Source organism: Poecilia mexicana, unplaced genomic scaffold (genome assembly GCF_051168715.1).
Source record: "Poecilia mexicana isolate PSO_F unplaced genomic scaffold, ASM5116871v1 scaffold_14, whole genome shotgun sequence".
NCBI classification, from domain to species: Eukaryota; Metazoa; Chordata; class Actinopteri; order Cyprinodontiformes; family Poeciliidae; genus Poecilia; species Poecilia mexicana.
The window spans coordinates 3,349,531-3,365,557 of record NW_028263383.1 but is presented as its reverse complement, the minus strand read 5'-3'; the positions used below and the strand labels follow the sequence as shown (position 1 = coordinate 3,365,557).

At 36.7% G+C, this 16,027-nt stretch overlaps 1 protein-coding gene across 1 annotated transcript; it reads right to left on the bottom strand.

Moving 5' to 3' along the window:
- Positions 1 to 607: 607 nt before the first annotated feature.
- il13ra2 (interleukin 13 receptor, alpha 2) lies at positions 608 to 9,065 on the bottom strand. Its single transcript, XM_014985110.2, has 9 exons — positions 8,500 to 9,065; positions 8,209 to 8,360; positions 6,314 to 6,470; positions 5,553 to 5,673; positions 5,050 to 5,234; positions 4,719 to 4,873; positions 4,225 to 4,372; positions 2,968 to 3,091; positions 608 to 2,208 (listed from the first exon to the last, which is right to left on the bottom strand). Exons 1-9 carry the CDS (start codon positions 8,582 to 8,584, stop codon positions 2,085 to 2,087), a joined length of 1,251 nt encoding a protein of 416 aa, XP_014840596.2. The 5' UTR covers positions 8,585 to 9,065; the 3' UTR covers positions 608 to 2,084.
- Positions 9,066 to 16,027: the final 6,962 nt, after the last annotated feature.

The following is a 16,027-nucleotide window of genomic DNA, read 5'->3' as shown; positions in this document are numbered from 1 at the left end:
CTCCCTCCTGATCTCCAGCTGACCTCACGTGTTTCACTACCAGTTCCTGAGGCTTCATGTTGCGTTCTGACGTTGGCTCCTGCTGCCTTCAGGTTGCCCTCCTGCAGTCCGTGCCTCGCCTAGGCTTCATCCCCAAACTACTTAGTTGTGCTTTTGTACCTGGTCCTCCTTGCAAGGAACTGTCTCAGAAGGAGCAGGATTGTACTTTAGTACTTTGCCTTGGCATTATTTGATTTTTACACTTTGAATCTTTGCACTCTTTATGTTTGAATATGCATATTTTGTCAACCTGGTTTGTTTTGCATACTGTCTTTACTTTTTGTTTTAAGTGTTCCCTACTTTTTTGGGATCCCTTGTCATCCTAGCCACGGTTGGGTTTAATCATGCTTTGTTTAATTACTTTGCTGATCTACTTTCTTTTGCTTTATCATTTTAGACTCAGACATCTTGCTTGTTCTATTGTCAGTGTTTTGTCTTCAAGAGATCCTGGGAAAGACGAGTGTCAATCAGGCAAGATGGTATAAAGTTTAGCAGATGTTATCCATCAGAAGTTCTGCATTTCTTTTTCATTCGTTACATGTATTAAGTTAAAAATCAAAACTTAACATTTTGAGAAATACCATATATATTGTTTATTCATACTTTATTAAAAATAGGTTACAAAAAGCAATATATACAAATCTCTTCCAAGCTTCACAAAAGCAGATGTTTATGTGCAGACCGTCATATTTTCTTCCCACTTCCATATATGTGGGTATTAGGACATGTCAGGTTCTTAATTACATCTTAATTACATCAAGAGAAAATAGCATCTATATATATATATATATCTATATGTATATATATATATATATATATATATATATATATATATATATATATATATATATATATATATATATATATATATATATATATATATATATATATATATATATATATATATATATATATATATATATATATATCTGGTGTTTTCCTTTTTATGCAAACCACGACACAAATTGACCAAAAAAAAAAATTAACTCAACTTTGTTTGTCGAACAAAATCTAAAATGTTTCACATCTGAAAATTACTGATATGTCCGACATAAAACAAACATGGACAAAAATACATCCTTAAATTGTCTCTCAATAAAAGGTAGCATAGGAGCATAAATAAAAACTCCTTAATTAAGTGCTAAATTGATAAATATAGAAACAAACAATTTATTCCCACAATCTGATTATGCAACAAACCAAGATGCATTGTGAATATGAAGGCATACATTCATATACTTCTATTTACATTTTCAGGTTATTAGAACATAAAGTAGCATTAAAATTCAAATGAAACCAGGAGGGAGTGTGGTGATTTTTAACTCTTACTGTCAAGGCACCAATCACGTTCGCTTGTGCCGGAATAAAGCAACCAAGGTAAAAGTCCTGTTGGGGTCAATTCCCCAAAAATGGCAAAGTTTGTGGCATTAAAACACTGACACACTCATTTCTTCTGGTCATGTTACACTTTCAGTTGCATTAGAAATACTAGGCTGGTGATTAAAAACTTCTCTGGTTCAAAGTGTGCAACAGAGACGGTTACAAATACATTCTGAACCATCACATTTCTTTTTTTTTGTTTTTGTTTTTTAGTTACATAAAAAAATACTTGTTTTATCAGGTTTCTGGCAAGGTTTGAGGCCCATATTAAACAAGTAAATAACATGATAAAATACATAAATGTACATGTATATAAAATACGCAACAATTTTGGAACTTCTGTTATGTAAATCACCTGGCAAGAGATTTGGCAAACTATAAAACATCCTGGTTAAGTAACTGCAGAATGTTTAATCCTCCAGCAAGAGTTTTGGCAAAAAAAAAAAAAGTACACAATAAACCGAAAACTCTTGATTTATTGTCTCTAAAATAGCTTTCTAGTTCTGTTTAACACATTTGTTGAATGCTAGACAGTGTTGTAAATAACACGCTGTGCAGAGTAGTACAGCAATTAACTTATCTGGACAGGCAGCGTCAAACATAAGCAGAAGTGCAACAATAACGAACAAAAAAAGAATTAAAAAATGATGAGTTCTGAAATGTTTTTAAATGACAACATCAACGCAGGTTTTCTTGCCGCTGTAGATCTTTGAAACTTTCTGACTCAAGTTGTTGGTAAGCAGCTTGGGAAGCAGAGACTCCACTTTCTTCTGTGGTCCTGATTTCCTCCTGTTATGAAAGCACAGTTTGGTCTTTAGGTTATTTTATATTCTGTTGCTCTGCAAAAGTAACGATCCTCCTTCACATTTAATCACTGCAAACTTCAACTTATTTCGCAGGGTTTTTCATTTCAATTACCAAGAACAACTAGTGCACACTATTGTGAAGCAAACGGAAAATGATGTAAGACTTTCTAAATCTTTCAGAAATAAAACTCTGGATGATGTGGCATCTGTGCTCAGTCAGTTTCCAACCAATTATTATTAAAGATCACAAGGTTATAATAACAATAAAATGTGTTCTGGACATCTTAATGGATCGAGTATTGCACTATGCTTAACTATAAACCTGTCAAGACAAAGCACATTGTTAGAATGACCCAGTCAAAGTCCAGAGCTAGCTCCTATAGAGAATCTCTGACAGAATGATGTTTACAGATGTTTTCCATTCTCAATTAGACTGAGCTCATTTTGCTCCAACAATGGGCACAAATTTTAGTCTAGACATAAACCTGGTAGATATGAAAAAAGAATGAAAAACAAAGAAATAAATCATATGTTAGAAAACAACAGCAAAGCATAACGCTGCACTTCGAGTTAAAACATATAAACTCACAAGAAAGTAAGAGGAATACAGAGTTAAGAACCTTTACTAAACATAAGCAAGCTATTGTTCGTGCTTATTAATATTGTCAATCCTTTTGCAAAGCCCTGGAATCACGTTTGTGTGTGCGTGCGTGCGTGCGTGCATGTGTGTGTTTAAACTCACATGTTGACTGCTGCCCACACACACAGACACACCACCAGGACGACGATGATGACGACAGCGATGTAGATGTAGATCGACACAGAATTCATTTCTCGTCCCAGAGTGGTTTCTCTGCTATCCACATCTAGAACAAAAGCAAATAAAACCAGGTTTGTTACAAAGAGATATTTGATTATAATATTTGATTAAAAACACAAGTTAAGCAACAAAATCCACAAAAACCTAAAAGCAAATCAGCCTGATCAAAGTGTAAAATATTCATTTCAATAGCCTTGGAAATCCAAGATTTTGATCCAGTAAAAGAGGGAACCACCTGCAGGTGGTGCTGTAAGAAAAGTTCACATAACATGCTGGATTACATCACACAACCACAATAATCTGAAACCTTACAGCCGCAGGTTGTCGGCTCGTAGAGGAATTAAAACTTGGGTGCTGTGGTGGCGCAGGGGCAAAGCACAACCCACATATAAAGGCCTTAGTTCTCATGCCAGTGGTTGCAGGTTTGAGTCCCAGCCTGGTAAGATTTGCCACATTCCTGTCAAACCACTTTCAAATAAAGGCCACTAGAGACAATAAAACCTTAAAAAAAAACTCAACTTCAGGTGTTTCACACAGAATTTTGCTGCATTGCCCCATGTAGCCACAAACGGTTAAACCCAAAACAGATCGCATTTAAGCGACTGAAGCAAATTTCTGATTTATTATAAAGAGAATCACCCCAAAGAAGCCAACCCAGATATTTGGCAGATTTAGTAAATGTAGGGAAAATTATATTTATGCTCAATCCTAAATCATTTTAGGGCAAATATTGTTTACAGCGTCATTGGGACTTTCTGAGATCAACCCACTCTGGTAGCAACCATTCAACGTTTAATGGCTTATTTCCAGAAAACATAAATGTTTCCCATGGATTTAAAATGCTTATATTTTCATCTTTGCAGAGCAGTAAATCTAACTGTCTAGAGGAGTATTTTACACTTTGACTTAATAAAAAATCCGCAGCACAACATTGATAGTCGTCCATCTTGCCATTTTTATGCACAACAATTTTCATCAGGTGCGTCTGTTGCAGCTCATTACATTAAAAGGATATTTCTCAGTTTTAGTACCTCAGACTCCATCTGTCTGGATCATTTAACAGTAGCTCAATAGACTTAAAGAATAACACAAATTACATTTAAAAAGATTGTTTGTTGTTATTTTTATTTATCTAAATAGGCTTTCATACATGGGTGCACAGTTTTTAGAATCACTAACCTGGATGGCAAGTTTCAAGGCTCCAGTCACTCCAGAAGCTTTGGTCCACACAATAAGAGTTCAGTCTGGACCGAACCTTGAAGCAGTTTCTCTTACTGCTGTTGCTGAAAGGCAGAGTCAGGCTGGGCTTCTCGGTGTGAATGTGGTTCTGTCACACAGGAAAACAAGTAAAAGAAATGAATGACACAAGGGGAAGTAATATGAAAAAATGTCATTTTAAGAGCTTAAAGACAAGTATCTGATGTGATTTAAAAATTTAAAAGTGGCTCAAGCTTGGAAAATTCTTCAAAATGCACTGCAGACCAAACGCTGAGGGCTACAGTTTACATGAGATTTCAGCGCTCTAATGCTGCATGTATAAGCAATACGTTTTCAAGTTCATTCAAATAGAAATGTGCTGAACCTGTGCAGGATCTTTCAACAGGATTTCCAGAAAGAACATATAAGCTGATGCAGTGAGTCTTATCAGAAGGTTCTTATCTGATCAACCATACCAAAGATATTTTTCCATCAGCCCCCACATGATGGTGTCTCACTTCCCACTCCAGGCAGTGTGCAGGAAGCCTCCCAGTGGGATTCTCCCAGTGAAACTCCAACTCCGTGTCAGAACTCGTCTGCAGATGCAGCTTATCTGGAGCTGTAACCTTCACTGCAAAAACAATAAAGCCAAGTACAACATATCATCAAAGGAGAAAGGAGGGAAAACCTAATCTGGTTTAGAAGAAGAAGAAGGAGAAGAAGAAAAAAAAACAATGACAGAATCAAAATATCAGGATGAGATACTAAACTAGCACGGAGCTTGCATGGCAGCTGTCATGTACACACCCTGGTTTTGAATCTGCAGGGAGAAGAATGTTGCCTTCAGGGGCCCTTCACGGGAGGAGCCGTTTACACAGAAGTAGATGTCAGTGAATTCAGGAAGATATTTTCCTGGGAAGTTGCAGCCCTTCCTGACTCCACCTGACAAAATGTAGCTGGGGCATTCAACTGCCTGATCCAGGGACCTATGCCTGGGAGAAAAACAAACAAAACAATCCATTCATCCAGGACATAATGTTTATGACTAATAAAACAAAAGAGTTGCCGCCAAAGTACAATATTTACCTGCAGTGATTTATAAGACAAGTATTGAGGTGTAAGGTGGGAAAATGAAGGAGTGAAAGTGGAAGAACTTGTGGGGCATGACGGATGAGTCACATTCAGAAAGTTTCCAAAACGTTCGTATGCAGTCATTTTTCACTAGCGAGAACCACTAGCTGTAAAAGCAATTATTTGTGAGCAAGCTAGCATCCAGCCAAAAAGCTGTCTTATTTAAGCAGGTTACGTACCAGAAATAGAGATTCTGCAGTGCGCTGGGTGGTGTCTTCAGGCCGCGTGTCCAGCTGCACTCCAGATTCTCCATATTATGGTACACGCAAATAAACGCTTTGGCTTCTGTACCCAGAAGTCCTAAACACAATAACAAAAAAAGGCACACAGCAAATGTCTCTTAAAACTTACAGCCAGAAATACCTTTGGATTTTGTAAGATTTTACGTGAGAAATTATCATCATTGTGAAGTTAATTGGAAAACTGATGCATGGATTTAAAAAAGGAAAGGAAAAAGGAAATCACAAAATAGTGCAGAATATTAGTATTCATCGTCCAATAATCAGTCAATATTATTTTGCTAATTTTGTTTTGCAAAAGAGTTCAACCTAATATTTCATTTCTATCTATTTCTATCGACTCTGACCAGCTTCCCGGTCTCTACTGCATCCCCGCTTCATGTTTCACATGACGGTCGCATGTTTTGCATGCGACCGTCATGTGGCATGTGAAACGGTGGGAATGTTGTGTTGAAGGCGTCCAATTTCCACCACAGCATTTCGAGTCTGTCTCAAATTGTTCCATTTTGTTTATATCTGCTAAAAATGTTTTTTTACTTCCACTTCCTAATTATGCACCAATATATTTTGGTCTATTACATACATTCACAATGAAATGCAGTCAAGTTACAATGTCTGTGATCAAATTCAAGGTGTGTCGGTGCGTCTGCAAAGCACAGCGTTTTGTGCTGCAGACATGAAGCACGCATTTAGCAGCTGACCTGTGCTGGGAGGCTTCAGAATCATCTCAGTGCAGTTTTCGCTCATGATCATGGTGTTGTTGGTGCACTCTCCATTCAGGATGGTGTAAACTCTTATGTGGACGTCTTTGGACGGGTCAAACTGGGCGCCGTAGGTCCTGCTCGGGGTTCTGAGAATCTGCCAAGCCAAACATCCAGACATGTTGTTACACATCAGACATACACCTGAAGAGTTTTAACACTTGGTGTACGTTTACGTGCAAAGACAGTTGAACCAAAGGGATTAGTGTTAGCTGTCTCCAGGTTTGATGGAGTGGCCTTTAGTCCACAATTGGCAGCAAAGCAAAGAGTTTTTTGTACTTTTTATAGAAGGTAACAGCTGAAGTGGCGAATATCCAGTTATTTTTCTTTACCTCAAAGTTACAACGCCAATCCTTCAAACGGTTGTTCAAAACAGGTTTGACAGTAGAGCTTTATGAAATAGTCTCTTCCAATATTGTACTGCTGTGCCATTATCGTCCTTGACAGTGATTACAAGTCTTGATTACTTGCACCATGCGTCATCTAGCTATTGTGTCATTTTTCTTTGGAAACAATTGTATGACAGCATGCTTGTGAGCCAGCCTGGTTCAGATCAGCACTAATGACAAGGTTGTGAAGGAATCATTCATTCATGACTTCTTGATGGCCCAAACAAGTGTGAGTAATTTTCCATTGCCAGACAAGATCACGTTTCAAGGAGCCAAAATGACAACATGACATTAAATTATAGCATTAAGCAATTCAAATGTTTCCACTCAATTAAGCGCTGCGTCTCCAAAATATTTTCATTTAATTAACTTATGTATCGTTTTTAACTGCATTATTTTAAAGATCAATATCCAGAAAGTCAGTCCAAGGCTCTGTTGGACCCAAAACAGAGGTGCAAATTTATTTTAGATGCACTTTGTCCCTTTTTTTTAATCTTATTTTTAATCTCCACATCCATATCCAAATCTATAATCTAAAATTTGATTATCTTTTGTGGGGTACGTCTATAATGTCACCAGTATCATCTCTCTATTTTTTCCACCCCTATTTTTGATTTTGCCGCTGTATCAGATTGTTTTCTGATCAAGGATGAAGTAAATAAGATCCTGCGGCCTCAGATGCTCTGCACCGATTGGCTCTTCAGCAGGAGAGTGGTGAATCATCACGTAGCGAATGAAGTTGTAAACCTGCAAAGCCTGAAGAAGTTCTAATAAAAAACTTGTAACAACAATTTATACTCCAGAAACTACTAATCAATTTCAACACCACTGTCCAGAAAACAGTCACTGACACTCTTTACTTGGAAGGTAAGCCACAAAATGTCATTGTTAAAGAGTTGGTTGTTCACAGAGTTTTGTATCCAAGCATATTAACAGAAAATTTAGTGAAAGGAAGAAGCTTGGTAGGAATAGGTGCACCAGCAACAAGGAGAGAACTGCAACCTTGGGAGGATTGCCAAATCCATTCCAGACACAGACGAATACTAGACATGGGCTACAAATGTTGCATGTTTGGGGTTCCATATCATCTGCTGGTTTTCTAAAGTCCACATTCAACACAGCCAAATACCAAGAAATTCCCCCAGCTGACAAGCAGTTTTATTTTCCTGCAGAACTTGCTGGGCTTTAATTACACCAACGCACTAATAAACCACAGCCATTGATGCATTAATTTATGCAGGAGAAAACCCAACCAAGTATTGAATGCATAGAAATGTACATACTTTAAAACTGGCATTTGTGCTTAAAACCTCTGTTTTTGGTTGGACAAATTTAGATGTGATACTCTAAATTTTGGGTCTTCTGTAACAATCTCTATAAAATGACCATTTCAAAAAATATTGCAGTTTATGTATATATGAAAATGGAAATGGGATCAGCACTCACTTCCCAGTTGTTCTTGTATGTGTTGAAATACTCTAGCTGGTACTGAGGACGGCACTCGGTCATTTTCGTCAGGCAGCTTGGTGGACTCCAAGTAATCTGCATTTGTCCGAGGCGACCAGAGTCCAGTACTGCAAGATCCTCGGGGGGATCCACTACAAAATAAAGAGGACATCTCCGCTTATTGAGCCTCTACAGCATTTCTGTCCTTTCTTTTTTTTTAATCATAACAACGGCATTTTAGACATAATCATGCGTACTACAGCTCTCTTAATCATGTTAAAGGATGTTAACCTGTGATTGCACAGCAGCGCATGTTCCCCATCCAGGTTATGAAGATCAGCATCAGTGAATGAAGAACACCGGATTTATTAGCCATCGGTGAAAACCAACAAATCAAGAACAAAAAAGAAGAGTAGAAAACAGAAAAACACTATAAAAATAAATAAAATCCTGAGAGTTGTGATGTGACCGTGAGCTGCTCCTGACTCAGATGGATTTAACGACTATGAGGCAAATGTGCCGAAGCTTTATAAAAGTAGGCGGGTTCCGTCGGTGTAGAACAAAACTCAACTCGTTCTTCTTTTTTTCCTCCTTCTGCTGGTTTAAGGTGAATCTGAATAGTCAGCATGACTGTCGAGTCCTCCGTTTGGACCGAGAAACAAACGTATTTTACCCCTATTTCCCGTCCTCCCGTATTACTAATGTCACGTAAATCTCTCGTAGTATAATATAATGTAAGAACAAAACATTCCTGTGCCTCTCCAAATTGAATTATTTCACAAGCATCCTGAGAAGTACCACCCAGGCTGCTGCAGGTGCCGACAGCGGGAACAAACCAGGCGTTGTGCGCAAAGTGGTGACCTGAAAAACCACTGATCGGGTGAGACCGGCCGGGTGCGCGCCAGTGAAGGAGCGCGCTGCGGGAGCGCATTCAGTGTCTCCTCGAGTCGTTTTTAATGTTTTTTCTCGTTTATTTCTTTAAGACAAATTACGTTAACGCCAATAAATTCACATAAAGCTACGAAAAAGGTTAAATGACACGCAGTTTCTGCATGGAATGACTTTGTTGATTCAGCAAAGTCATTTTACATTCAACAATGTTGAATGTAAAATTAAAAATTAAAAAACGTACTTCAGTCCCCTTCGGCTCTATTATAGGAAATGCATGTGAATTTCCACAGTATTTCAGCTAAACTTATCAGATTTCAGTGGCTGACATGTAGATATTTTAGATTTCTTGTAAACCTGTCTTAAAATGTAAGGAAAACTGGACCTCAGTCGAGTATTTTAAAATCCAAAACTTGACAGACATGTGAAAAGATGTATTCATTTCCATATGAATGCGTGGATCATGACGAAATAACCCACGGAGACAAAGAGCGCGCTCTAACCTCACCCTTTTATAATAATAATAATAATAATAATTATTATTATTATTATTATTATTATTATTATTATTATTATTATTATCATTATTATTATTGTATGTTAATAACATACAACCAGATGATAATAATAATAATAATAATAATAATAATAATAATAATAATAATAATTATTATTATTATTATTATTATTATTATTATTATTATTATTATTATTATTATTATTATTATCATTATTATTATTGTATGTTAATAACATACAACCAGATGATAATAATAATAATAATAATAATAATAATAATAATAATAATAATAATAATAATAATAATAATTATTATTATTATTATTATTATTATTATTATTATTATTATTATTATTATTATTATTAGTTACTGTTCTTGGATATCCTGCCCTTCAGGCACTTCAGTTTTTCCCCTTTTCCTTATAAAGACTTTTGTTTCTTTTCAGCTGGAAACTGGGTCATAAACTGAAATGTATGATGTCACTGTGTCCCAGTTCATTTGATACCAAGAATTCAAGTCTTGGCAGGTTTTAATTAGAGGAGCCATGTATGCAGGGTTGGTTCAAAGGCAGAATGTCACCACAGGTTTTCTTTTTTTTTTATTTGTGTAATTTGTTGTGGAGTGAGATTGCTCACCTGCATTAAATCAAGAGCTTCAGTCTGCAGCTAAAAGCCCAACATGACAGGTTGCTGTGCTTTCACTCATTTCATTAAACAGACTTAAACTCCCAGAATGCTCTGCCAAAACTCCTCTTTACAAATCTCATGTTCTTAGTTCATCGTTTGAAATGCTTGGTCAAGATGCTGATACTGGACTGAATACAGTAGTCATGAAGACATATATTTAGCCATGCAAACTCAGAACTTTTTATGTATGAGTAGCCTTTTAAATTTTAGAAAGGTGGAATTTTAAAATGTTAAATTCTGAATTTATATCAGTGAAGTTTGAGAGAGGGCAATACTGGAAGAAAGCTGAAAAAGAAATGTGCTGCTGCAATAATTATACAGGAAAAGTTAAATAGGAGAAGGATATAACAACCAATCTGCTTCTTCCTTCATTTTAAACTAATTTCTGTTATAAAGCTTTCTCAGATCTTTGTCACATTAATATGGCCATGTTCTCTTAATATTCAAAACAGAGATTTTAATCATTTTATGATTAAAATCATGATTATTTTAATCATAAATGAGCCTGTTAATAACATACAACCAGAAAGAAAACAATGGTTTAAATCAAGAGTATTAGTGTGTTAAAATGGTGTAGGTGAAGCACAGACTTAAATTAAATCAAGATCTGGAAATCAATGTTCTGGTATCCATCTTCAGCTGCCTTCCAAAGAATAATAATCACATTGCATACTTAGAATAACACTAAGATTGATAATTTAAAAAAAAGAAGTAGAAACGTGGAAATTTTAATTAATCCCAAGTTAAACAGCTTCTATAAAACCAATAGTTCAACATGTTAATTATTATTTGTCAAACCAGAACAAGTACGCGCACATGCTATGGAGGTAATTCTACCTAAGTAAGGAGTGTCAGTCCTTGTGGTTCTGACTTAATGGTTCATTCTAGCTAATTTGTCACAATGACTGCCACTCTTTTATTGTGTCGTTTAAGTGGTATGACATCAGGGGGAAAAACAGATCAGGACTTTTATCAAGTTTGCGTGTAAAGCAGCTCAGAAACTGGACAGATGAGTTGAACATCTCAGCGGTTGCTGAAGGTCCGATCAGGACAATATTGATAGTTAATCAAACTTTGAATTTCAGGAACGCAATTTGCTTTACAAGAAAAAAAAGCAGAGCAAGTCCAAAACAGGTATAGTCTGATGATCCATGGGACTTTCTCTGTATGTTTTGAGTTAGTCCTATGTTTTGTTATTCAACCCTCCCTGTTTCTCTATAGTTTAGTTTCTTCTTATCTCTTCATGTCATCCAGTTTTGTGTAAACTTGCAATATTATAGACTCCCATGTTTATTGCTCCACTAATCACTCTTAATATAGATAGTGACCGCCGTAAATCAACTGAACTTTCGTCCATCTTTGTCTGAAGGCGTTTTGACATCTATCCAGAAGTCTTTGTCAATGCTGGCGCCTCGCGGTTGAGCAACGTGGAGACGGATGCTGGTGTTTTTCAAGAGGCCCATCGTCCTGGGAGAATGCCGTGACACACATACATTAACGCCCAGTTTGTCACTCACCTGCTTCGTTTGGATCTTTTATGTACCGTAACAAGCCTGTGAAACTTTTCAGTCCATCGAGTCAAAAGATCTAAATGAGTCAGATGAGTGATGAAGTTTGTTTTCCATCTGACTGGGATTATTCCAAGGAGGAGGATGCATGACCTAAATAAATACCAAATGATGATTTCCTTGAAAGCTGCAGTATGTAACTTTTATTTTTTTAAAAAACAACAACAAAAAAACATGTTTCTTTTTAAATAAAAGTTACATACTGCAGCTTGAAAACGACTCTAAGAGGAAGTGTGGGCTTAACTTCCTTCACACTAATGAAGGAGCAACACTATTTACCAGTTCTTGCAAACTGGTTAAAGCTTTTGGGGAGTATTAATTTTTCAGGTAGGGACAGATTAGTTTGGATATGGTTCTGACTTGTCGATGTTTTCATTTTTTACCTGTACCAATTTATCAGAAAATGCTTGCTGCACAGAGCTAAGCGTTGCCCTCCGTTCTGTTCAGTCATGCTAACCAACATGAGACTGTTCACTTAACGACTTTTTGGAAATAGTTGACAGGGTTGTATTGTAAGCCCTGCCTTTAAATATCTTTAAAAGATTCTGGGTCATAAATCAATCCCTCACTTTCTGTCAAAAGTCTGAGAGCGCCTAAAGATCTAACCACTTGACTTGTCATGTGCTTCAATAACAATATTTTTACTGAGTCTTCCCATGCAGGTGAGATGATCCGAGTTTTAAAAGCCTTTAATCGGGTCCTGATTATTTGTTGTCTCGACTTATTTCAGGACACTTTTTAGCCCGGTTCTATAAACATTAAATGCAAAACAGAATTGTATTGCTTGTTCCGATTTTGATCTCTTATTTTTGCCTCCCGTCTTCTTTAAAATGCACATAGAAAACAGCAAACAATAGATCTGAGAAAAACATGGTATTTTATGGAATACAGCAACACAAACTGGAGCATAATTACAAACAACAAGATGTTTTTATTAAAACTAAAGAAAAGTGTGATCTGCATTTGTTGCTTTGTAGAATCATCTGTTTGGAGTTTGTTTCTGCCAGCCACAAATTTACAAAAGAGTGATTTTTTTTTTCTCCTTTACAAAAAGCTCAGATTGGATGGAAAACATCCAACATCATTTTTGAAGTCCTGCCACAAATTTAATCGATTTTAGCCCTGGAGTTTGACTGAGCCATTCTCCTCCCACCAGGGAGTCTTTTGAACCTGACAGATTTTCTTGTGACTCATATAATTTACACATCTGCCAGCCTCATCAGACCAGAGAATCTTTTTCCTCATCTCTGCAGAACCACTTATTGCTTTTTCAACACCAATTTTCTTCAGATTTAGTGCCAGATGGTGCATAATATTGAACATCAGGGTCTATTTGGTGTTTGACATGTAGAAACCTCCAGTAGGTCCAGGGTCAGTATTGGTGGCCAACCAGGATCGAGATGTCAAAGCAGACACACAACAAACTCAAACACTTAGTTTAGGACTGAATATTGTTCATATGTTGTCTCTTACTGCCAGTTCTGCATGGGTACCACCCTGTGCACACTCTTTATTTACTGCAAAGTGTTGAAAGTGGCCAATGATAGCTAGGGACATCATTCTCATTGAATACAAGTATCATTCATCCTCTGTGTCACTGTCTGCCTGGAGAGCATTTTTAAGAATCGAGAATCTCAGTCTGTAAAACTTCAACACAATCTGAATTTTCTAACTATACAGTGTTGAGAAAATAAATTTAAAATAAGCTAGTTTTAAAACTTAGCATGTCTTGATTCAAATGGCCTAATTGTGGTTTTGAAATTAGTAATGTATTCTGGCTCTTTGACCTTTATTTTACCTGTAGTTACAGCAGATGGTTTGCTAGGATCATTTGAACTGCCTTTTGTCTGTGGGAAAACAATACAGTAGAAGTTGTAGCTTTTCACACTCATCTGTGAAAGGCCGTAAACACGGCAGGGGTTTTAGGCTTCAGATAGAGGGTCAGAGATAGCTCCTGGTTGGATGAGCAAAGATACGCCTTATTTGAATAAATTAAAGATAGGAATACGCCTTTTACTATAAAACTTTCTACACAGAAGTAACACATTAGATTTGCTCTTGCAATTCTCCAAAGATGTCTTTGCACGTCTTTGCTTTTCTTTCTTTCCTTCTTTCCCAAGTCTGTGAGGTAAATGAATGTATGTCTCCTTTGTTCTGCAGTTTCTGGTGTAAGTTTGTGCATTGTCTTACTTTTAAGTTTATGCATTGTCTTATATTGGATTAAACTCTGTAATTCTGTGATGTCAGCGCGCATTGTTGTTTTCCTTGTGGCCACACGTGGCCCGCCGAGAGGACCTGGGATCCAGAGGAAGAGAGAGCCAACTTTTTTCCAAAGTTAACCTATTTTATAAATTTCTTCCTTAACAACTGCTGGTGATGAGAATGCATATATAACTTTTATATTTTAACATAATTCAAGCAGTAAGATGAAGCAATGATCAATGTGGAGCATATTCCTACATTAGTCATCTTTAAGCTCCATCTCATCATTATTTCCACTGTTTATGTTCCAAGAAATGTCTTAGGGCTTTGTAGGACATGTATTGACCTGAAATGGAGACTGCCTCAATTAGTGGGAGTTTTACGTATGTCTTTGCCCCATCTCAAGACTCCTGCCAGTTCAGAGCACTGAGGAATCAGAGCAATCAGAGTTCAGAAGATCTCTGATTGCTGCTCTTTCCTAAATGCACTACGTTGCTGCTATGTGATTATCTGTTCACTGTTTGTGTTAACAAGCAACAAACAGGTGTAGCTGAAATTTCTCTAATAATTTCTACCTCAACAATAAAATGTTTGTCGCTATCACCAGCTCGAGAAGCTTTAGTAGTAGCTTGAACTGAAAGGGAACCAAAAAGAGTTAAACGCCTTCTCCAAACTGAGATCTTCCAGCTTGACTGAAATTTACTGCTGTCCTCCTGGACTCACCAAATGCTTTCAGGAGAAATGGTTATGGCCAGATGAGGCAGAAAAACAGGAAAAAACACAAAACTATACCAAGTTTCACATTACCTAATGAACCTGAAAGATGTAAGCCCAGAACAATCTAAAAACTCAGACTTGAACCTTCAGAGGCAATTAAAGACTATTACAAATCCGGCCTTTTATCACCTGAAGAACCCAACAAGATCTAAAGAAACTCATCCATGCGTTTATCTTTAGTCAGAATGGTTACTGTAGCAGGAACTTCACAGGTCTCAAAGGTAAAACTGCTGAAACAAAATCTAAATCCCACCTGTTTGGAGTTGCCTTTGATTAATAATAACTGGAAAACAAACAAACTTTTCATCATCATTCTTTATTCTGACTCTGTCGTAATGTTTTTTTCATGTATTGTGTTTTGTATTACATAAAGCACTTTGAGCTGCCTATTTGCTGAAATGTGTCATACAAATAAACTTGACTTGACTTTACAACTGGAACAGGAAGGATCAACTTTTGAAATAGTTTTAATTCGGGAGTTTTCTAACCTTATTTTTGCAAATTACACACATGGGCAAAGTTGTTGGAACCCCTCTGTCAGGGAACCAAAACCCACAATGATGACTGAAATGACCTGAAACAGGTAAAAGTAATAATAGATAAAAAATAAATGAAAAATATCCAGTGTGAATTGATGAAACAAGCCTGGTTAAAAGGGAAATTACAAAAACGCATTTGAATGTGAAACCTGCTTAAAAAAACTGCATCAAGCTAAAATGTTAGAACCAAGTTTTAACCCGTATCAATCTGTGCATTAGTCTGTCAAGCTGCACTTTAGCTTAATACTTCATTTAATTTTACTGTCCAAACACTGCATGCTTGCTGCATTTATTGACTATAACTGGATTAACTTTCCTGCCTGAGTAAAACCTCAGTCATCATTGCGCTAAAACATCAGTGTGAGGCACCACTGAGTGAAAGCTTTCAGCAGCTTAGTGAAACAAAGGATGGAAATATAAATACTGAACCTCTGTAATACTTCTCTGTACACGTCTAACTTATTCTGGATGTATTTTGTCACCCATTAAATAGATCTGTGTGTCATTTAATCAGGATAAAATCAACACTGAAAAGTGTTGATATTATCTGGTATCCATCAGCCATATGTGTGGTACAGCCACCACCTATTATTCTAGGAAAGGAATTATTGTTGTCAGAAGTTAAAATTGTGTTTTTAA

What these genes read in the sequence shown, in the direction of transcription:
- il13ra2 (XM_014985110.2), bottom strand. Translation starts at nt 8,584, where the DNA reads ATGGCTAATAAATCCGGTGTTCTTCATTCACTGATGCTGATCTTCATA. An exon ending in TCTGAAGCCTCCCAGCACAG is followed by an intron (nt 5,674 to 6,313) that starts GTCAGCTGCTAA and finishes TATTGTGTTTAG; the next exon opens with GACTTCTGGGTACAGAAGCC. An exon ending in CTGCAGAATCTCTATTTCTG is followed by an intron (nt 5,235 to 5,552) that starts GTACGTAACCTG and finishes TTTTTCTCCCAG; the next exon opens with GCATAGGTCCCTGGATCAGG.